The sequence below is a fragment of the Peromyscus leucopus genome, chromosome 3, assembly GCF_004664715.2.
Source record: "Peromyscus leucopus breed LL Stock chromosome 3, UCI_PerLeu_2.1, whole genome shotgun sequence".
Taxonomy (NCBI): domain Eukaryota; kingdom Metazoa; phylum Chordata; class Mammalia; order Rodentia; family Cricetidae; genus Peromyscus; species Peromyscus leucopus.
Window position 1 is genome coordinate 72,055,207 of NC_051065.1, and position 24,548 is coordinate 72,079,754.

General features: G+C 44.5%; 1 protein-coding gene across 2 annotated transcripts in view; it reads left to right on the top strand.

Moving 5' to 3' along the window:
- Creb5 (cAMP responsive element binding protein 5) overlaps positions 1–24,548 on the top strand; it is a 398,130-nt gene that overhangs the window by 365,907 nt on the left and 7,675 nt on the right. For both annotated transcript variants that reach the window (XM_028864134.2, XM_037203763.1), the window contains 2 exons: positions 16,816–17,139; positions 21,268–21,495. In XM_028864134.2, coding sequence (XP_028719967.1) covers positions 16,816–17,139; positions 21,268–21,495 — 552 coding nt within the window. The remainder of the gene's footprint in view (positions 1–16,815; positions 17,140–21,267; positions 21,496–24,548) is intronic.

Below are 24,548 nucleotides of genomic sequence, written 5' to 3' on the forward strand. Positions count from 1 at the left end.
CACACACATGCACACACACACACAAACATACACACACACACACACACACATACACACATACACAAACATGCACATACACACGCACACAACACAAACACACACACACACAAACATACACACACACAAACATACACACACACACACACACACACACACACACACACACACACACACACTGGCATAGGTGTCATTTTACCCCTTGGTCACAGGGCAGTTCCAGTGAAATCTGGGAGACTGAAGGTGGGCCGAGTCAAGTAGACTATTGAAGCATCAGAAGACTGAATGAGAAGATGGCCAGCTTGTAGTCAACTTTGTGGCTGCCTATTTTATATGCCTTTCCTCAACCCTTTCAATGAAAATCAGTACAATAACTATAAAATTAAAACTTAGGCCAGGCCATGTCACCCAGGCCTGTAATCCCAGACAGCCAGATAGACTACGGCAGATTACAACCGTAAGACCTGCCTGGGATACAGAGTGAGTTCAAGACCAGCTTGGGCAATTTATTAAAACCAAGTCTCAAAATAAAAAGAGAGCTGGAAATATAGCTCAGTGGTAGAGCACTTGCCCATCATGCGTAAGGCCCTTGATAGCTCAAAAAATAAAATGGAACATTAAAACATAAAGTCTATTTTCACATAGTCTGTTTTACAGATGCTCTGAGGAAAGATATTGAGGGGGTTTATATAGCTGCTTTAATTTGTGTATTTCCAGGCCCACTCTTGAAATTCTTTATCAAGGAACAGTAGGCATGGAAGGAGTTGTCCACCTGCCTACTAGATTTGGAAGCTGGACTAAAGGGCCGCATAAGAATGGTGCTGGGATCTCTAGACCTGGATTAGCTATTCGGAAGTAGAAGAAGCAACTGGGGCCTTGTATAACTCAGGGCTGTGCTGGTCACTTCAGCAGACACATGCAGGCCGTCTAGACCCCTCCGCCCACTCAACCAGCCAAAGACCACAGACAGACTTGTCACTGAGAAGACAATGTGAAGTTTGAAGCTTTATGCAAGTCTCTTTAAAGGCTTCTACATTATTTAAATTATTTGGAAAAAAGCAGAATACAATTCAATAACCGTTTAATTGAATTTACACGTTCATTTGTTTTTAAGACAGGCTAGCCTTGAACTCACAAGCTCATGTGACCATTCTGCTTCAGCCTCCTAGTAGCTAGAATTACAGTCAAGGGCCCCCACACCCATCACCAATAACCGCTCTCTTGGCTTGCTTTCTTCCATTCTCTTCTCCTACACTGCTCTCAGCTTGCTTTTTTTGCATGCCCTTTAAGTTACCCCCTCCCATCAGAATCAGAAGCTGGCAGATCATTTCAGGGGATCGCCCGCTTCAGCTGGGAAGACAGACAGCATCATCACAGTCTGTCATCCAGCCGCAGTGGCTCATGCTGTTTCCTTGGCTCCAGACAAGAAGCAGCCCTGCCTCAAAACACGTTGACTCCACACCACCAAAAACACACAGCACATGGCTATTAGTGTTTGCATATGTCATTTCTGTTTCTTATTTACTATTCTGGGTGCAACTGAGTGCCAGACTGGTCCCTAGGGTAGCAGAGGAAGTCTGGACCAGCAGTTGGGAATCCTGAGTTCTCATATACTTTCAATCTTACACTTGTCACATGACCACATGGGCCTTTTATTTCCTGGACCCTCTTATCTCTCAAATCAAAAATCCTTGGCCCGTGTGAATACCTGAACCCTTCCCATTATCAGAGCCTGCAGTTAGACAATTAATTTTTCTCTTTTTTTAATAAAAGATTTGTTTATTTATCATGTGTGTACTATTAGATGTGTACATGTGTATGCCTGAATGTGTATGTGTGTACTACATGCAAATAGTGTCAAAGGAGGCCAGAAGAAGGCATCTGATTCGTAGGAGCTGGACTTAACTGGCAATTGTGAGCCACGATGTAGGCACTAGGGATCAAACAGGTCCTTTGCAAGAGCAGTTCATTGCTGAGCCATCTCTCCATCCCCAGACAACTAAATTCTTGATGTCACTGTGATCATTCACCGCCATTCCAAACCATATCACTGTGGTTGATGGCATCTCTGCCAGAGAAATAAAATAAGTAGCCTAGTGATCAATATTATCAGTCATAGGCCACTTAGCCTGGATAACAAGTCTGGGCACATTGGCACTACTTTATGTGGAGCTGAGTAATCCTTCATTGCAGAGACTGTTTAGACCTAAGTGAACCACAGATATTGGATATGTTACAGTCTAAAGATGCTAGTTAGGTCCAGGACTTCTGCTGTCTCGACTGAACTCAGCAACCTGAGCTCCTTTCTCAGTGGAAATCGCTGTGATACCACTGCATCGCCAGGCAGCGGAGATGCCGGCTACATGTCGAGCTCCTGGGGTGGGAATGGGAAATGTCTCATCCAGCTGTTTCCCACTGTGCACGGAGAGAGGGCTCAATGGATGTGTGTCCAGGGAATGAGCAGTGTCTCCTCAAATGCCAGGGCAGTGCCGAAAGGAAGCCTCCATGCCAAGCCAGTCATTCTCCACGATCCCTCCAGCACCAGAGGAAATGAAGCCAGTATTTGCCAGTTGGAAAGGGCAAAGGAATCTTTGGGAGGTAGGCGGCCATTAGCCTAGCTGAAGTGAGGCCAGATTAACTGTCTTATGGCTTTAAAAGAGAATCATGGAACATTTAATGGGAAGCTTCAGTGTATTAAGGTCCAAGTTGTACATCTGTGCTCCACTGAGTATGTGAGCATGGAAGGAAAGGCCACTTTAGTACTCGTGTGTATTCCTAGGTTGGCACATATTTTGAAGGCCCTGGATTATGGAAATCTCAGGTGTGCAACCCATGTGACTTTAAATTGCATCTCAAATGTTTCTGTTGCCCTGACAACAGTCTTTTCTCAGGATAAGCAGACTCCACCCATGTCTGTCTATAGACACTAGTACTATACCGAGTCCACTTTCGTGTTTGACAGTTTATAGGTGTTTCTTTTAATCAGGCTTGAAACTCAGAATAATATTGGTCTAATGTATAAGTCTCTAGGTCACAACATTGGACTTCACCTGACTTGTTTTGTTTGTTTTGAAGCCATCACAGTCAACAAGAGGGTGTTGGTCTCTTACCAAGGTAGCTACTGGAATGAATCAGTCCAACCCAGACTGCACTGTCTATTCCGATCCCTCCCCCACTCCCTCTCTAGAGCTGCTAGTTTTAAACTAGGTTGCTTGATTGTCCATTGCTTTGGGAACAAACCTCCTGAGTGAGGGATTCCTTGTGTGTCATACTTTTGATAATATTCAAAAGTTAATTCAAAAAACATCGGATGGGTTAAAAGTGCTGACTACATGTTTAACTTACTTCTTCCACTTACTATGGGTTTTATCTGGACTGTCACCCCATCATCCACAGAAAAGCATCTGCTTAACTGATGACTGCTGTTACAGAGATCTGAAATCAAGGTGAAGAGTGGCCAGGCATGGTGGCTCATGCCTATGATCCAGCATCAGAAGGCAAAGGCAGGAGAATCACGAGTTTGAGGCTAGCCTGGGCTACTTAGGGAAACCCTGTTTCATAAAACCAAGGGCTGGGAATTATAATTCAGAGGTAGAGGGTTTCCTTACTATATGCAGGGCCTGGGTTTCTATCCTCTTGCAATCTGAAAAAAAAGCAGAGAGAAATAAACACTTGGAGAGTTTATCCCTCCCCACAAACCCAGGTTTAAAGGAGAAGAGGAACTGAACTGCTGTTTCGAGCAGCCAACCCACGTCTGTGTTGTGGGCATAGATAGGGCACACACTCGCGGACTTCCAGGGTGGTCCTGCTATGTGCACTTGTCTGTAAATGAAAAAATGAAACATACACATACTACCTGGAGTAGTAGAAGCAAGGGACTTGTGTGCCTCTGTTTCTGCCTCTGTTTCTGCCCACATCTCTCTAACATTCCTTTCAGGAAGGCCAATTGCTTCCAAGAGAAGCAGTGGTGGGTACCCAGGCTGAACTTAAGCTTATTGAATAGAATCAACAAAAGCACTTAGATGTATTTCTCATAGGGGAATCTGATTTTAAACCCCTTTTCTTCTTAGAGGAAACAGTTGGAGTTATCTGCATAATATTTTTTCATTTACAAATAGAATTTTAGTAGCCATCCCTCCAAATTCCAGAAAGGATTTTAAGCTACTAAATAATAGAACCAAGTGGGCTCATTTAAAACATGGCTCCACTCCGAGCTAATGATGCTTACTATAATAAGTCATGCACTTGACCCTCAACAGTTTTCCTTTTTAGCAAAGTGTATAGTATGTGGTACCCACCAAGGAGACTGAGTAATGATGGACTTCCTTCAGTTTATAAGCTTTGGAAAGAAGTCAAGGATAGTTTTGAGTGGGGAAAAAAAGAGAAAAAATAAATAGCAGATACTGAAATAATTCCAAGAAAAAAATATTAATAGAGTTTTCTCTTCGGGAAACGATCCCTAAGACCAACAAGAGGGTTCAGTGGGAAAACGCACTTGCCACCAAACCTGAGGACTTGAGTTGAATCCCCAGGACTCACACGGTGGGAGGAAAGGCATGAACTCCTGAAAGCTGCCCTCTGACCTCCACATGTATACTGTGACTCTCACGCATGCACACACAGGCATGTGGACGTGCACAGCCACTCCTACAGGTATTACTGAGACACTGAAGAAAAAAAGTTTCTACTCAGATAAGCTCAGTGTCATATGCTAAACCAGGTGGCAAGGTCAATGAATATGACCATGGAGGAACTAGTCCGACCTGCCCAAGAATACAATGGCTGCCTGACTGGAGAAGTACTCTTAAATGTGTGGACTGCAGACCTAAGTGGGCTCCTTCAGTATGGAGGATGCCATTCAGAAGTCAGCTGGGGGCTGGGCTGGTTGGAGGGCACTCAGAAGTGGGAGAACAGCTCTTCATTGCTAGAACTGCTGTCCCTGTTCCCTCTGGCTTGGTGGTTGACATGTTTGGTGAACCATTTTGTTAGCGTCTGGTTAACCACATATGGTTTGAAAACCTTACAGAAGTGGGAAATTTTCTTTTTTTTTTTTTTTTTTCTATATTAATTTTTATTTAAGAGTGCATATGATATAAAAGTTTTATTTCATATTACATAGATAATGCTTCTTGTCTAGTATCCATTACCATGAATCCCTTTGGTTTCCTCCCCTTAGGCTGCTGCAGATGACTATTGCCTTCACAGAGGAGAATTAAAGGCACTGGGAAGGCCCCTGTCCCTCAGGACTTTGAAAGGCATTCAGTACCATTGATATATTATTCAAAGATGAGTGAGAAACAGTCCTGAGATTGTTTTCATAGAATACATTTCATGTTCGTTTAGACTTAACTATTAACACCTGCTGAACGTAACTACTGCTGACTCTTCTGTGACAGCATCAGTATCCAGCTTCCATTTTCCACTCTTTAAAGTATTTCTCCATTGTGTTCCGAGACTTAAAGGAGCCAACATTTACAGTTGGTATGATTTTCTGTGGTTTCAGCCACTGGACAAAACGTTTCATTTCTAGGAAGCTGCTGTGTTCACTATAGGGAATTCCTAAAATATGCATTTTTAGAATTATATTTAATTTGGATTTTCTCCCTCTAAACTAGTAGTTCTCAACCTGTGGGCTGCGACCCATCTGGGGGGTTGAACAACCTTTTCACAGGGATCACCATATATTGATATATTCCCTTTCATCTGGGGAGTAATATCCGCTATGCTAGTTATGCTGTTAGAATGTGTCCATCCTGTAGGTCGAAAAGCCACAATCTGATCGTATTTCCCACCACACTTCTTCAAATGGTTCTGTAAGCCCTTAAAATTAATTTGCATCATTGGGAGGAGGTGAACCAAAGAACTGCACATGTCTGTAGTTATGAGGGAACTGACTTCTGGTATATTGAAGCATTGCAAAGTTTTGTATTTTTCTTGGGACATGCCCACCTTTGAACCTAAAACATCAGCAATGGCGAGGAAGACTTTCTCCTTTCCGATACAGTAAGTGCCCATACCACCCTGAACGCGCCCGATCTCGTCTGATCTCGGGAAATTTTCTAATATAATGTTATTCCTATAAAAAAAAAAACATACCCCTACTGGATGCAACTTCTTCCTTGTCTATCATATCAGAAACAGATTTCCTTGCCAGACATTGGAGAAATGAAGGAATTCCTTGGTAATAACCTTCTGGTGATTAATTTATCTTGAAATTAGGGTGGAGTAGATAATTCTCCAAAAAAGTAGGGCACAGAGTTTGAACTTATTTCTGAGAGTAGAATAGTTGGACTCCGTCTTGCATTCACTTCTCCCTTTCAATCCTCTGTCTCATCTCCGAACACAGATATCAGACCCTCAAGTAGAAGGCATTTCCCACCTCTGCTAGAAGCTTCCTCACTTCCAGTCTCTCGCCTTCCCTCTGCCCTTTCCTTTCCGGCCCTGCGCACACATCCTGCTTTTTGTCACCCATGGTCTCTCCTCTAACCACACAACAGCCCAGCCAAGCAGCCTGCACCCTAGAGAAAACCACCAAGTTTCAGATCCCTTTCATAAGCCTCCAAGCAGATGGCCTAATATTTCTTCATGAGAATTTTCTGCATCTCCAAATGTGGGGATCGACCCGTGCCACCTTCTTCATGGACTGGGAACCTTCAAGGAGCCTTGACTCTTCAGGAAGCTGATGGCTAGCCCAAACTACTACCCCACCCCCAGCCCCCAGGGAGCAGTTGCTTGAGAGCAAGGTGGAGTCAGAAACAAGTGACTGGGGCTAGAGAAGACTACAGACTGAGACAAGGCTATCTTCAGCTTGAGAGACCACTTCTTAGAGCGGCCATCTTCAATCCATCAATCAACCGGAAAGCTTTCTAGCTGGCATTTTTAGAATGGCACTCAGTTGGGACAGTGATTTAAGGAGACAGTTGCTTGCTCCCCACCCCGTCACCTCCATTGCTTGTGTTTCAGGGGGTAAAGCAGTTGATTTAGATCTCGGACTCCTTGGAGTAGCTTCACAGAGACAACAGAAATGGGAAGAAGGAAAGTGAACTAAAACTAAAGATACTAGTAACATGCAAATGTACTCTGACACTGTCGCCTGAAAAAAACAAAACAAAAAACAGTAAAAATTGAGGCCTGACGAAGATCTAAAATACTGTTTCTCAGAATACAGTTACTAAGTACATTTTAAAATGTAGGAGAGATTCACAGGGACCTAGATGCTGTCTTCTTGGTCATAATTTTAAAGCTTTCTTACACACACACACACACACACACACACACACACACACACACACACACATATATATAGTGGCTGGGTTCTTCATAAACTATGAAACTTTGCCCTGCCCACATTTGAAATGTTTTAAATTGTATACACCCAGGACAAGGAAAAGATCTCTCTCTCTCTCTCTCTCTCTCTCTCTCTCTCTCTCTCTCTCTCTCTCTCTCTCTCTCTGTGTGTGTGTGTGTGTGTGTGTGTATACACGCTCGCATGTGTGAGTGCTCACGCATGTGTGCCCACCTTCCTCATGAATCCTCTGTTCTCTGTCACGTGGTTTTCAAGGACACACATGAAGGCTGGGTATGATGATGCCTCTAGACAATGCTGGCCTACCTCCTGAGTCTCTCAGTCTCCTGTAGGCTCTCCCTGCTAAAGAAGACCAGGATTCCCACAAGGACAGCATGTGTAGGTAGAGCCATGGGGCTAATGCCAAATGTGTTTTCTTTTTCTCAAATGACTACTGAGTCAAGAATAAAAACCTAGATCATAAGGGTGGGCCTGGAGTTCTTCTTTAACATGAAGATAGAGCCATCAAAGGTTAGTTTTGCAACTGGTCGTTGGATCACTAACACCCCTAAACCCAAAGAGTAATTTACATGGCACCTTGGTATCAACCACTCTCTATCACCCTCCACTCTCCTTCCATAAGATCAGTGACACAGCAGGACTGGACACACAGAGCATGTAAAATAGCCTCAGGTGTGGATACCATCACCTACCCCAGAAATAAGAGTCACACCTGGAGATTTCTTGTTATAAGCAATTCCAGGGCCCTTGACCCTAAAGACTCCAGGAGGGGCTTTGATGTCATATAACTGGAATGAAGCCAAAAGATGATGCTTCAGAGCATCTTATCGTGTACAGATCTCAGAAGGGCTAGCCAGCGATGTGTCCACACAATGTCCTCCAGTTCCTATGGAATTTGGGGGCAGAATTCAGATTTAAAAGTTTGGGTGTCATAGTGACTGAGGTGCCCTCTGGGGAGAAAGCTAAGGGCACTGCCTACTGACTGCAGCTGTCCTCACAAGAGCACGGAAAATGACCCACTGCAGAAGTAGGTGATGTGGTGGCAATTGGCTGGTCCACCCAAGTAGGCCCCTGCCAAGTCCTGCACCCCTAACATCAGACATGACAATGGTATTATTGTCACCTACTCAGGCAAAGGAGTATATTTAAAGGGTACAACTCATGGAAAGTTGTTCTCCGGCCGTCTTCCTAGGGACTATGGGAAGCTGAGCATGAGGAGGAAGCCTTTTCCTTCGTTATTCATTGTACCTCCTTTGCCAAATCTTAGATCCCAAGCCAGGAAAGGCCTCATGACGCACATATGAAATGAAGTCCTTTGGGAACTTAACTCTAAATCTCCTGACTTCTGTGAAGCTAAAACCCTAAACTCAGTTTCATGTTAGTTTCCATGGTGAATTACAAATGCCAAGTTCTGTGTTTTTCTAATGTATGTTATTACTGCCTGTGATCCCAAGTAAGACCTCATCTGAAATAACGCAACAAGGGATTGTGTTTTCCCAATAGCATTTTCTTCTACACTACTGGGAAATGAGCCCTCCCCTAAAGTCATCTAGGCTTGCAGGCATTGGGGTTTTAGGGCTAAGTGGTGTGTGTAACAAGACAAAGAGATTATTCTCCGACTGTTGCTACTGCTAGGGTTCTTTCTACGAAGAAAACTACAAACCAGTGTTTCAAAGACGTGGCATGGGAAGGTACTGCTCAGGGGGATTGGGAGGCAGCTTGCAGGCAGTCCACTATGTGCTCGGTACCTTTAAAATCCACAGGGAAACTGACAGATACTACTTTCTAGGGGACAAATTACTATCAAGGTCATCTTTTAATGTTTAGGCTCAGTGCTTAAAACAAACAGAGAGCTGTAGAGCTATGTACTCTCACCTGGCATCCAAGCCATGGCTAGGACCAGAGAGGGCAACCTAGATACAGTTTTTTTAAAGTGGCAAATTGTGAAATTGTGAGGTGTCTTCTAGGACCAGAGAGGGCAACCTAGATACAGTTTTTTTAAAGTGGCAAATTGTGAAATTGTGAGGTGTCTTCCTCATCTCTTCACACACACACACACACACACACACACCATTGTCAGCTGAACCACTGTCTCTGCCTAGCTACTGAACATGAATAGATAGATCAGCTTATCAATTAAAAACCAATGAACACTTGAAACAGGTTAACATGCCTGGACATGTGAATAATAGGCACCCATCCCAATCCTACAGGGTGGGAAATGAAACACACATGACGCTCAAATAAAGATTGAAATACTCCCCAGAGAAAACCCCGCTACTGGGGAGGGATGATGCTAGCATTTGAGGAGGACAGACGGGGAGGAGACATGGACTCACACGTGGCATGACCAGTGAAGGGAAGAATCAGACTCCTGTGTCTTGCATGAAGAGCTCCCTAGTCCAGTACTACAGAATGAACTGGAAAACTACCTCAGCTGATTTGATGGTTGCATTACCCAGGAATGCTTTACAAAAATCCCATGCCCTGTTCCACATGTACTTGTGCCACACTCCATATTCCTTAGACTGTTTTTGGACAGAGGATTTTTTTATTCGTTTTTCTAACCAAGCATAGGTGTTGCTTACCTCCTGTTGACTTTTCCTTGGTGGGCAATCTTGTAGCACTGGCAGCCAGCCAGCATATCTAAGCTTCTATGACACACTGTGTTACAAAGTTGGGACCATGTCTTCTGCTGTTCCTTTTGGTTTCAAATCAGCTGTCAGATTACTGTGTTGCAAGAAAAGGAGTGGTCCAATGTCTTGCTGAAGAGACAAAGTCCTAGAGACAAACACTGGAAACCTGCTGTTGACTGTTGGCATTTAGAGCCACGCATTTTTTTTTTTTGTTGTTCTCTTATAGACAGTGTTGTGCTTCCATGGCATCCCAGTGACTGTTGAATGAAGTCTATAGTGCCTGTCAGCACTCCATCAGAAGGAAAGAGATTCCAAGTTAGCTTTTACTTTAACTTTTTATCTTTGTGGTGCTGAGGTTGTGTCTCAGATTTCTATTGCTGTGATCAAACACCATGACCCAAAGCAACCCAAGGAGGAAAGAGTTGATTTCCCCTTGCAACTTGTAGTTCATCACCCAGGAGAGTCAGGGAAGGAGCTCAAGGCAGGAACTTGGAAGCAGAGACCAGGGAGGATTGTTGTTTTCTGGCTTGCCCTTGTGGTTTGCTCATCCTATTATAGCACTTGGGACCACCTGCCCAGGGGTGCCTATCCACAGGAGGCTGGGCCCTTCCACATCAATGGTGAATCAATAAAATGCCCTGCACCTTGCCCATAGGCTAATCTGATGGGTGTATCTTCTCAACTGAAGTTCCCTCTTCCCAAACAACTCTAGCTTGGGTTAAGAGGACATGAAATTAGCCAGCACAAGGTGGAACCCTGGATAAACAAGAGCTCTGCTGCTAAGTCACAAACCCAGGTTTTTGCATTATTATTTTTAATGTTTTTCAAGTTGAGACAAAATTCTTATGAAATTAACCTCTCACCAGCTCTTACCCCATTCCGCAGACTGTGTGGCTCCCAACTCTGCACTTCCAACGCGTTTCTGTCTCTCACAAGGAAACCCTGCGCCCCTTGCCCAGTCCCCAGCCACTTCTAGTCTGGTCTCTAGCTTTGTGTGTTTTAGATACTTCATAGAAATGTGACTTGTGTCGGGATTTTTAAAATACACTGTAATGTTTGTGACATTCTGTGTTATGGTATGAGTGATACTTCATTGTCTCTTTCAGCTTTTACTGGATTTTTTAAATTTTTAAAGTAAAACCAAAGTATTTTAATCCAGAGGAAAAGGGATTTTAATGAAAAAACAAGTATGATTTTAGTTAATTATCTTCATAACACTTCTGAGACATATGAGTTCTAAGAATCCAGCTCATACAGTAATTCTCAGTAGACACTCTGAAGCCCACATATGGGCTTGGATATTAAAATCTGCTGTACATATGAGGCTCACAGCTGATGCTCCTTTCCCATGTCATCCACTCTATTATTAAGTTAGAATACACTTCAAATCTAAATTAGATCTTTGTAGGCATTAAAATCAGTGAATACATAACTGACTTAATTTCTGTTTATTTATATGAACTAATTAATTATGTTAATTTCAGAAGTCCTAGCAAGTAAAGGATGTCAGGTACCAAAAACTCACATCTATCAAAGACTTTGATCTCACACCACTTGAGCACCATCAGAAGCTGGTATTAACCCTTTCTTTGGAACAACTATGGAGAGGATGCTAAAGAAAGAAGAAATTGCACCTTGAAGCAATGTTTTGAGGAGGCCGACAGTGGCAGTCACTATGTTAAGTGTGAAATAGAAATACAGATTTTGCCACATTTGTATTTGGCTAGCTTTTTTACTTGTGGTGAGCCCAGGAACTCTATTTTGGTGTGATCACATACCAAAGGGCAGTTTATAATTACAAGCTTTCTAGAAAGAATGTTCCCACCTTCCCCACCTCCCACCCAATTGAATTTCAAGTAAAATTTAATAATCTGGCTTGACTTTCTGAGGCTATGAACACAGGCAATCCACCTCACTGAAGGAGCTTTTACAATTACACAAATGTTTCTAATTGGCGTGAACAACTTGCTAATGGGAGAAAGACTGCCTGGGGTGTGTGTGGGTGTATATGTGCCTGCTTGTGTTATGTGTGTGGGTGGGTGTGTACTCACACAAGCACACATTCCCACATGCTTGTGAGACGGATGCCGTGAGGGTATCTGGGATTCACAAGAGGCACTGTGATACAAAACGGAGCTCACTCAAGAGGGCCTGGCACCCTGGCACTCAGCAGTGGCCACACTGAAGTGGCGAGGGGTGGACGGCTAGTTCCTTACTGGGACGCAATGCCAGGGCAAGAGGCCCACACTCCCACCAGGAGCAGCGAACAAGCAGCTGATAAAACATGCGGATGGGACGAAGATGACCTTTAATTGACAGAAGGCAGCTGTGTGTCAGAGTCCAAAGCAAAACAGATAGGAGGCCTTGCCTTCTTGAGGGGATGGGGGTGGGAGGTGGGTTGGGAGGGGGGACTGGGGAGGGCAGGAGGAGGAAAGAGAGGGATCTTTGATTGGTGTGTAAAATGAATGAAAATTTTTTCTTAATAAAAAATAAAATAAGATAAAAAAGAAAAGAAAGCCAACCAAATCTCCCTCTTCTCTCCTGCAGTCCCTGCTCAGTCACAGCCCTCATTTTTAGAGCTGAAGAAAAAAATAATCTGTTTATATTTGTTCATTAATGTCCATCCCAAGCTCTTGTCTTTTCCTGGCATTTGACAGCATATTATTTAAAACCGGACACCTCTCAACTTCAGAAAGGAAACTCATTCTGCAAAATACAGCTTGGCCTCATTTGTTGATCATTCTTCATACCTCAGACAGCAGAGCGCATTCATCTATGTTGGGGGTATTTTAATGGTTCACAGTGCATGTGCTCCCTTGGGTACCACAACACAGGGGAGCAGTGGTTCCATGACTGGGAGAACTGCCCCAAACCGGTCTGAAGTGGCACTAGGGGTGTGGGAGAAGACATGTGCAGGGCAGCTGCACGACTGACTGCCGTCAACTGTGATGGAGGCCGAGGGCTGGAGGATCCACTCAACCCAGGCCCCAGCTTTTCTAAGGGGGAGCCAACGTCTTCATTGCCATACCATGGTGTGTTTTTTCTCCCCACTGTTTTTTTAAAAGCCCTGGTTTGATGTATCTCCCATTTACTTCAGACAGCAAATAACGAAGTGCCCAGTGCAGTGCTGGCGTGGAGTCAAACCCTAATAAATATTTGCTGGGTGAATAAATAGTTAAATGGAATGTTATTAGCGTTGCTAGTGTTATTGCCTTGGCTTGGAACATACAAGAACAGACTTGAGGCAATCAAGTAATTTCCCTTCACCAGTACAAGCTAATTATTTGAGAGATGAAGATCTGGTACACAGTATGTATTTGTCAGGCTCCATTTGCTCCTAATTAAAGGTGGGAAAGTCAGTTATAGCATTGAAGAGACAACAGGACGGCCCACCCCAGCACAGCTTTGGTTTTTCCATGCCTTGATTTCAAAGAGACATGAAGGTGAATTCGTGTGCACCCCTCTCAGCCATATGCTTCCTTTTTCTCTGCCATTTTTTAAAGGGAAGGCCGGGTTCGGGGGGAGTAGGTCCTTTGCTATCACTTCTAGGGGTCAACGGCCTCCGTGACTTCTGCTAACAAATATATCATCCTCCCAGCAAAAACCACATGTGGTTTTCCAAGACGAAAATGCTACGTCTCCACGCTAAGCCTTGGAATGACCATTCATTTGTTCATATATTAATTTCATGTATAATTATGTATTAATCTCTGTACTGAAGCTGGTAAGTTAACACTTAACAAAATCCAAAAATGGTCCTGATCTCACGATCCGGGTGATTAATGGATATTAATGGAATGGTCACCCTAAAAGTTATAGAGAAACAGATGCATTTTTTTTTCTAAAAGGTATATGGCTGTACTGGGAACATAAATCAATGGGAATTGACTCTGGGCAGAAAGCAGGGAGGATTTTACTAGTGAGCAGTTTGGAGCTAAACGTTCTATATTCAGAATGTCTGAAGAAAAGGAAAAGCCAGCTCAGATAAGAGCATCAAACACAGAGGCCTTATGTCTGTAGTGCAGATGACGCTTCTCTGGGGCCAAGAGGTCAACTGGTGTGGGCTGCTTGGGGAGAGCAGGGCCTGGCCAAGGCTCACCATATCCTTTTTGGTATGAGTGGATGGAACAGTGAATTCCGCACACATACAGAGAGAGAGATGAGGCCCATCCCTGGAGGGCCCTGTACTGCAGTAGACCTCCTAGAAATTCTCACCAGCCACCTCCCTTCCTCCTACATACAGAGTGCCTTCGGTCTCCAGCTGCCTGCTGAGGACCAGACACACACGTCTGCTTTTGCACCCTGCAGCGTGACCTCTATCTAACAACTCTCCCAGCCCTTCCTTTTCTTGTTGTCTTTCATTTCGGTGACGGGGAAGTACCATGACACAATCAATCCCTGATTCCAGGAGAGGGTGGATGGCATGACTTCCCACGCTCACTTTCCCCTTCAGAGACTGGCACCTGCCCTTACCAGTGGCCATGCCTGAGCAGGTGCCGTCCCCCTGTGTTAGCTCTGTAGTATTGTTCTGAAGCCTAAGGACTTAGTATTTATAGACAGAGAGTGAGGACAGGCCAGTGCTCAGTTCACGCCTGGTCATTCATATGAGCTACTTTTATGGATAAAAGGGGTTCAAGTAACATAAAGCAATATATAATGGACTTCGTAGAAATCATTGTCTGAGGGTACCTGCCGCAACAGAGGACTGGGACTAGAGTAAGAGGGGAGAACGTTAGGCAGGTGGCTGTTACTTTTTCACACACTACTCTTGTACCAGTTGAATGTTTTAATGATGAAACAAATATGTGTGTGCATGCATGTCTGCATATAGCCCAGGCTGGCCTTGAACTTGAAAGTTTCCTACCTCATCTTCTTCAGTGCTGGGATTACATGCATGCCATATGCTTTTGTAATGAAACTTAAGGCCCATCGGCACTACACAGTAAATCAACTTAAAACACAACTTCAACACAATTTTTTTTTTCTCTCTCTCTTTTAAATTAGGAAACAGCATTCAGAGGCTTTCTGGTTAAGGGGGAGGGGAACCACTATCTGAAGCAATTCATTCCATTCCAAACATTCATTATGATTTCCAATGTCACACTTATCCCACCTGTTCCTCCCCTTCTACATCTGCAAGCATGGGTTTCTGGAATGCTGCTCACCCACCGGTACCAACAACACTCCAAATGACTGACTTCACTGCACTCTTAAGCCTTGCTTAGATTTTTTATAATGAGCATTTTTGGTTTGTTTGTTTTTAGAAAAACAATGACCTCATCTCTCAAACACAGAACTGAGGAGTAGAAACACAGTCCCAAGGCCTAGGCTTTTCTAGGATTGAGGAAGCTCACCTTCATCCTGACTGTCCTTAGCAGGTCCATGCTGCCCCCGCAGTGGCTACTGCTCATGCCGAGAGGTCTAGTGGACTCAGTGGTTGCTGAATCAAGATACAGAAAATATTTGTATTGGTGATCTGTATCAATATGGTATTCTATCCTGTCCTCCTTTGGGAGCACTTTATATTTAAATAAAGATTTGGTTATCTGACTTGGTTGAGAAAGACTGGAGTGCTTCCTCAGAGTCCTGTGGCATCTGTTTTCATTGGAAGGCCGTTCTTCTCTGTCTCGGTGGTGTTCAGCACTATCAAATAATCAGAACAGAAATCTGGAGAGAACTTGAGCCCACTAGTCCTCCCGGAGCTGATACGAGGGAGCTTGCCAGTTAGACTCTCCTGTCCTCCCAGCATGCAGTTCCGAGGAGTAGCTACACTCGTGTCTTAGCACAACTGTAGCACCAGGGACCGACTGCAGAATTAGGATGGCTTCCCACACAGCAACCAAGGTTCAGGGAACTGGGTTAATATTGATTGAGAGCTGAATGAACCCAGCCCATAGGCCAAATCTCACGTTGTACCCTAACTTGGTACATATCGTAAGCTAAGAATGGTTTTGACATTTTAAGTGATTGAGTGGGGGGGGGGGTAAATAGTATCTCACATTGTGAATATTATATGAAATGAAATTTCCTTTACATAAATCAAGTTGCGTGGTAGAACAGCAAGCATGAACACCAACAGCTGCTTGGGAGCGGGGTCTCTGAACTGAGAGAGTGAAGCACACAGTAGGGAAAAATCTGTCTGGTGACAGGAGCTTGCCTCTGCTCTAGGTTCAGGTGGAAGCTGTTGGTGTGCTTGCCTGTTTTGTAAGGAAGGAAGTTTCTTATTGGGCGTATATACCTTGGTGGCCATCACAGAAGGTGATGTGCAGTACCACAGATCATTCTGATTTCCTCTCTTCACACTTAAAATTAGAAGAAAGTTACTATGTGAGAAAAACATGCTTATCAGGTGAGGTCATGAGAAACATCATGGTAATACATGCAAAATAATTTTATGTTGCCTTATGGATCACTAAGGCTGAGTTGAACTCTCAAAACAGCATTAATAATTTTCCTGCCTGCTAACATGTGATGTGATCTCTTCCTCACATCTGAGAAATTCTTTGAAAGACAAAATGTTTTATACTTGTGGTTCCTGCACACTGGTCAGGATGGGAGCTGGGAGCCCTTCCCTAATGGCATTATTATATTGAATGGTTTCACTTGGTTTGTTCTTACCTTTTTTCTGCCAACAGGACATGATGAGCAGGGGTACAGTAGGAAACACCTCCTAGTAAACCTTGATAGGCTATCCTATGCATTTGATATAACAGTTGAATTAACAGAGTAGACAGTGACCCTCTCTCTACCGATCATAATACATTAAAAAGTGAGGTGCTACAAAGCTACCTAGAATTGAATGTATGAGTTGTTTTGCTTCAAAATCTCTGCCGTGTGCATGAGTGACCTCGGTTTTCCCCTCTTTTGTTGTTTCAGAGGTTGAAGGCCGCACTGACTCACCACCCTGCTGCCATGTCCAATGGGAACATGAGCACCATCGGACACATGATGGAGATGATGGGCTCCCGGCAAGACCAGACGCCGCACCACCACATGCACTCACACCCGCATCAGCACCAGACACTGCCTCCCCACCACCCCTATCCGCACCAGCACCAGCACCCCGCACACCATCCCCACCCACAGCCTCACCACCAGCAGAACCACCCGCATCACCACTCCCATTCCCACCTTCATGCACACCCAGCACACCACCAGACCTCGCCACACCCACCCCTGCACACCGGCAACCAAGCACAGGTAGACCTTCACCAGCATTTCTTCCTTCTTCTTCTTCTTCCTCTTCCTCCTCCTCCTCCTCCTTCTTCTTCTTCTTGGCATGTTAACAGCACAAGCACTAACTCGGCAATCATCTATTGCTGCCTTGTTCGATAAGCCTAGGTTCTCCATCTGACATTCTGGGGGTTCTGGGGAGCTCTGTCCATTTCCTCAGAAGTGTTCGTGAGCAACAGGACAGGATTGGGTCATAATTTCTATAAACAATGTAGTAAATTTCAGTTTCAAATCTCTAGGGAACAAATGAAAACTGGAAGTTCTCAAAACTCTGTAGTTTTGGAAATGTGTCACAAAGTTTGTCCTAAAAAAATAGGTAATACTTATAGGAGAATGAAGAGAAACTTAAGCAGGGCTGGAGAGATGGCTCTGTGATTAAGAGCACTGGCTGCTCTTCCAGAGGTCCTGAGTTCAATTCCCAGCAACTACATGGTGGCTCACACCCATCTATAATGAGATCTGGTGCCCTCTTCTGGTGTGCAGGCATACATGGAGAGAGAGAGAGAGAGAGAGAGAGAGAGAGAGAGAGAGAGAGAGAGAGAGAGAGAGAGAGAGAGAGAGAAAGAGAGAGAGAGAGAGAGAGAGAGAGAGAGAGAGACTTAAGCTCATGATGAAAGATATAAAAGTAAAGAGACCTTTGAATTAACAGTTAAAAAGCTGAAGAGTTCACTCCCTGACCATGAAGAAGCTCATCCAGGGATGCTAGGATACAAGGTGCTTTAGAGATGGTGAGAAGTGACTCATCCCTGAGTGTGAAACATCTTGGAGGAAGCAGAGAGGCAGCCAAGCTCTGCAGATGATCAGACCCAGAAAAAGGTCAGATCCCAGGGGTGGAGTCCCCAGGGCTGACCCGCAAGAGAACAAGCATGCAGACTGCACTTAAAGAGAGTTGGGGGACCAGGCAGACGTTATGTCACCCAGGCTAAGAAGACAAGCAAGTCCCTGTACAGGAGCGGGCTTTCCTAAGTAGCTGAAGGACATGTCCAAGGTTGCGGTGAGCCCTAGTCGCTTTGGGGCTTCGAGCAAGATGACCTTCCCCTGTCTCCTCCACCCATCCCACACTGCCCAGTCCTAACCATCTGGGTCAGCTAGGGTCTGCCAAGGAATGCTTATCCACTCTCTCCTCTGCTGTCTGCCTCTGGAGGCAAGCTCTCAGACCAGGCCCAGCTTTGACCTCTTGAGCTCCCTACCCCAACATACCCAAGCCCGGAAAGGTAAGGGGAGGAGGGGGTGATCAGCCACAGGCAACTTCCTAACCTGTTAGATAAACTTACCTTTGCAAAGATCCTTAGTGGAGTTGAGCTGTACAGCACAAAACCAGCTCTTGGCTTGGCTGACTTTGGTGACTGTGAACAAAGGTATAGATTCATTCCCCATAAAGCTCAGCTTTCCCAATTGCCAACGGTGACAGTGCTAGATTAAATTAATGGGTTTTCAAGAGCATGAAACCACAGAGGCTCTGAAAAAGTTTTCAAGACATGGTAGCCAGGATCAATTCTAAACATAAATGATTTGAAATGTTTAGCAAGTAGTTCAGTAACGACGTGTTCCCCAGATCGTATTCTTACTCACATTTTAGTTAACTGTTGTACTGGGTTCTGCCTCAAAAAGGAAAAAAGAAAACCATCTCAGACAAAGGCAGTCCACTCACTCTGTGTTAGTTGCTGAAGTACAAGGACATCAAGGTTTGGGGCAAGTTATTTCAGAGACAAGTTTAACAGTTTTTTTAAATATGAAAGCCATTCATTAGCTAAGTGCCAATTAGCCAATTGCCCTGTTTCAAGTCAGTAAGTGCTCAATTGTATATGCAATTAGCTAATTGCTATTGTAATTAGCTGCACCCAGAGTTTCTTTTCTAAATCCTATTCTAAAACGAAAGACTCCATATCTGGGGATCATTTAGACAGTCTCCTAAACTACCATTCTTACGTTATACATACATGGCTGATTACTGACAAGATCTTGTCAAGTTCTTCAATTATATGTTAGTCTGAACAATAGGTACAGGCATTTCTGATGGTCCTTCCAAATCTGAGAGTCTAAGTTAATTCGGGACAAATTCTTCATCACATTGCTCTTCATTATTTTTTTAATCAAATTTGTAAGAAACTTCCATCTTGAACACAAAATGTCGAGTGACAATAATTAACAGGAATACAGATATTTAGGTTTGAAGTTGTATCTTCAAATTCTCCCAGCTGCCTGTGAGTTCCCTGCATGATGGAGGTGTGAGTTCAGAATCCTGGTGACACTTCCCGGTCACCAGGAATATTCCTTAACCAATATAACCCTGGGCCTGCCCTGGACCCAAACTCCCCCTCAGTTAGCACACAGGTTGAAGGCACAGGAAAGGTGTTTGAGTGTAAGGTTGATCGAAGTCAGGGAGTAGCACATGGCATTGAGAGGCCCTTGCTGTAAAGAATAAAATCCAGTTTTGCCTAATTCCATCTTGTATAGAACTGGTAGTGAAGAGATCTCATAAGAGACAAATAGATGTGAAAACAGCCCAGCAGCAGAAAGCCAGTGTTCTTCCTCCCTCTGCCTAGTTCTGCAGGAGCCAGTTCAGGGGTCAGCATCTGAAATGACACACTCTGCTGCATCTCAGCCAATGGCAAAGATTATGTCATCGCCAGCCACCCCTGTGAGTAAGACCTTAGAAAATGTACTGATTTTGTTATCCCTCTGCGATTGGGCGGAGAGGAATTGTCAATAAAGAGTTTCAGAAAATATCTTCACTTTAGATAAAATTACCGAGATGCAGTCCGACCGACCTCCTGAGCCTGATTCTTTTATAGTTTAGTCATAGAAGGTTTGACAGAGTTTGGGGCCGAAATCTATCACCATCAGTCAAGTGATGTCACCCTGCAGCCATTATTAGTGGCATTACAGTCGTTCTGATGGATTTCAATCATAGAGTTGGAATGTGTTAGGGAAGGGTTTTGAGCTTAGTTTTTTGAAAACTTTTTGCCTGTTATTTCTGTAGGTTAAATGTCTCTTGTAAAACAATTTTATAGGTATTACAACCGTAAACCTGGGTGACTGAGAAACAGGAGAGGGAGGAAGGAGCAAAGGGCATTAGTGAAAGCATTAGGTATCCAGACATATAAAGAGGAGTTGTAGAAATTTCACAAGGTACTGTGTGTCTGCCTCTTAGAGGGAAATAAAGCTGTCTGTGTGGAGGTCTCCAACCTTTCCATGTTGTGGAGTCCCATGTAGACCTTACAAGGAGTCTCTAAACTTAGTAAAACATTTTTAATAAAGTATCGACCACTCCTGGTGTTTCCTTATAATGTAGGTATGTGTGAGGCCACCTGTCCGTGCTGTCCCATCCTATAGTGTGGGACAGAATAAAGTGCTGGATAACCATTGTTAGCTTTCCAAGACCTGTCCGAGTCACTAGAAACCTCTCCTGAGACTCTCTCTTCCTTAATTAGAGCCCTGAGGACCTTGAAGACCACACCCACCTGGAGTCTCTGGGTCCAGTTAGTCCTAGGTACTAAAAATGGAACAGGACACAGGACTCCAACTGCCTTCTGCATTTACAAGCCTCTTCTGTAAGAGTCCAGAGGTGACAGTGACAGCGTCCCATGGTTGTGTCCCCTGATGTGATTTAAACACATTTGGAAGCAAAGGAGCCCACAAGCTGCCGTAAGATTTTCTGCAGAACAAAATAAAAAATAACCAAACACTCTTATGGCAATAACCTTGACATGACCTGTTTCAACACAGTAGCTGTCCACTACCAATTTACTGTTCTTTAGAGCATCTTAAATTAAACTTTTTTTAATACCTGAAGGAGAAACAAATGCCCTACCCCCCTCTCCTTCAAATGCCCGTCTGGAAAAAATTCACCTGTTTGCGTCCTTCTATCAGTCACACAGTATCTGGCCCAAAGGCACAGGCTGCAGTTCAGCGACTCTGATCTTATGGGTGTGGTTTCATTGTTTATTTCATTCACTGAGAACAAGTTTCAAATGCTTACTAAAAAACCAACTGGCTTCCTGAGCTTTGCTCTTTTAACACTGGCTTGGGAGTCTTTCTTACCCAACATGTCCTTCCCTGTCCCCATCACTTCCTCCCTCTCCTTCCCCTCAGGTTTCACCAGCCACACAACAGATGCAACCAACCCAGACAATACAACCGCCCCAGCCCACAGGGGGACGCCGGCGAAGGGTGGTGGATGAGGACCCAGATGAGAGGCGGAGGAAATTTCTGGAAAGGAACCGGGCCGCTGCCACCCGTTGCAGACAGAAGAGGAAGGTCTGGGTGATGTCACTGGAAAAGAAAGCAGAAGAGCTCACCCAGACAAACATGCAGCTCCAGGTGCGGTCCCTCCCCATCCCGTCCCCAAGCCTTGTCATGGTTGGCATTTCCTGCCCCGCAGCCGGACGCTTGTTGACCCATGCATCCTACCACACACCTTGCCTCAGAGGAACCCCGGGCCCTCGCATCCAGCATCATTAAGTAGTTCCTGCCCTCAGTCCTCCCACAAGAGATGAGGGACGCATAGGACCAAACACAGGGTTCAGCTGTCTGGCTCCGGGTTTCCTCGTGTGTAAATGGGGAACAACTTTACAGAGTTGGGGGGAAGATGTGAACTCTCGTCCATGATGCAGTCGGCATGGTCCCTGGCACACAAGGCTTTTCATTTGCAAGCTGTCCGGTTCCAGAATGAGGGTGCCTTGGCAGACACCCAGTTGTCTGTATTTTTGTTTTGTAACGGTAGAATATTTTAAATGTTTTGTTGTTGTTAGCTTTGTGTGCTCTGAAATTCAAAGCCCGTTTCCAGCTTCATTCGTAACTCAGCAAGGTTGGGATCTTGTGTGATTTTTTGCTTTCCAGGGGTAGCTTAGCTGGGAACTTAGCTGGAGATGCTGTTTCCGGGGTCGTCCTAGGTGAAGAGGAAAGTAATGTACGTGGCTTCTCAGGAGAACTCCCTAGCCTGTTGATGATGCCGTTCAAGGTGTTTGTTCTAACATCAGGAAGGTTCTCCAGGGAAAATGACAATTACATTTACACATGACAACCAGCTTCAGGAACCTTGGGAAACATTTTAGGTACAAGCAGCCGCTCCCAGAGCTGAGAGGGACCTATGGGCATAAGGAAGCATGTAAGGTGACCCAATAGAAAGACTGTAACACCTTGGTGATTGACAGTCTCTCTAGCCTGTCTGGGAACACCTATAGGGAGATTTTTACTTATTTGTTTGCTTATTTATTTATTTGTTTATTCATTCATTCATTCATTCATTCATTTATTTATTTATAGACAGATCTTTGTGTAGCCCACACTGGCCTTGACCTTGCTATGTGTCTAAGGATGACTTTGAACCTCTGATCCCCTTGCCTCTAGCTGGAGAGTTCAGGCATTGAAGGCATGTGACATCACGCTCAATTTTTGTGGTGCTGGGGATCAAGGCTTCACTAATGCTAGGCAAGTACTCTGCCACCTGAGCTACATCCCAGGCCATCTGTGCATCCTTTCAGAGGAGCACCTGGGATGTCAAACCCTGGTGTCTTTGCATTGTGAGTTGTATTAAACAAAAAGGATTCGTGGCATCCCGTGTACAAGTCAAAAGTATACAGAGGAGGATTGGTGTATCTTCCTGGACTCAGTAGCTTAGAGGCACCCATCTCCCCCTGCCCCGCCCACCTAAATGTATCACCCTTTTTGTGATAGACATGATAAAGTTAGAAAACGCAAAGCTTACATAAAAGTAAGATCGAATGCCAGTTCATGCACACATTTTGGGACCATGTCTCAATGCACCTCCTCCCTATTGGCTGTCCCCTATCTCCAGAGTGTCCGTAGACCGGCTGCCGCACCAACCTGGCAAGGGTTTGATTGCAGAGTGTCAAACCACAAAGCAGTGTCTGGAGCTAGACACCTTCAAAGCCGCAGCTCCACTCGGGCGGGGCAGAGTAGTCCGTGAGAAACTTTTAACAGGAGTGTGGATAAGCATTTCAGAATTTGTGGTTACACTTTCACTTTGACTTGTGTTAAAAATGTTATTGAGGGATGGAGAAATGGCTCAGCAGTTAAGAGCTCTGGCTATTCTTCAGGAGGATTCAAGGTTCCCAGCACCCATATAGAGTGGCTGTCTGTGCCTCCAGTTTCAGGGCATCTAACACCCTCTTCTGGCTTCCTTGGGCACCTGTACACTCATGTCATACATTCACACAGACATACACATACATATAAATATGAATTTTTTTAAGTTAAATTATGATTGGAACATTAAATCTACAGTTTCACAGACACTTGGAAAATCATTTTATAATGAGTTACTTTGCGGAAATATTTTAAATGAGCGAACACTGGGCTGTGCAGACCCTGCACACATTGCACACAATGGCTGAGCACTGAGTGAAGCGGAAACTCGTAGCCGTTCTGAGGTCTACAGGAGGATGGTGGAGACCCATGGGGTTTCCAGTTTGAGTGCTATTGACTCTGGGAATCTTTGTCACATCCTGTGAAGTTGAAGCTGTTTCACAGCATCTTTGGGGGTCTATGTACTAGAATCAGGAGAAAAGCCCTCCCTCCCTCAGTTGTGACAACCACAGCATCTCCAGACATTGCCACTGAGCCCCTGCTTGGAGTAGAGAGTGTGGGGTTACTAAAGCCTGCTTCGGTTGAGTGCAGGTTCTTTAAACACAGAGCCATGACTAGCCCGAAGACACGTGTCAGATAGAAAACCTTAAATCAGTGTGAATTAAAGCGAGTCCTTGCTGATTTACTCCAGGATCTTTCCTGAGAAGAGTCACAGCGGAGAGCTGCACAGAAAGATGATGCCCTTGAGTCTGAGGTCAGATGTGTTTGTGCCTTGACATACACTTATTTATGACTGCTTTCAAAAAACACACAAAGTACATTTACCCTTTACTAGACACTAATTCACTGTGTGTGTGTATGCTTAATATTTTAGAGCCCAAATAGCTAAAGCAGCCAAGAAAAAGAGGTACTAAGTCCTAAGAACTGGTATTTAAAAAAATAAAAATAAAAAAAGCCTCAGCCCTAGGGCGTCTATGCAGCAGACACTGGTGACTTTTGGTTACAGAACCTGTTCAGGGAAAGCAAAAAAAGCCACTTATTGATGCTTCTCTGACCAGAAGGACAGAAGTCACCACATCCCCATGTTCTCTGTTACACTGTGTGCTGTGCGCTGTGATGCAGGAGAGAATGTCACAGCCGTGTCTACCTTTGAGTGACCCTTTTCCTCTCACTCTCAGAAGAAAAAGGTGTCTCTCTTGAGACTGGTTCCATGAGCCAAATTTTAAGTAAACAGAAATAGAAGGTGCTAAGCAAACAAGCTCCCGCCAAATGGAACATCCAAGGTTCGAATGGCCAGCTGCCACTTTTGAGTTGTTTTCCAGAGT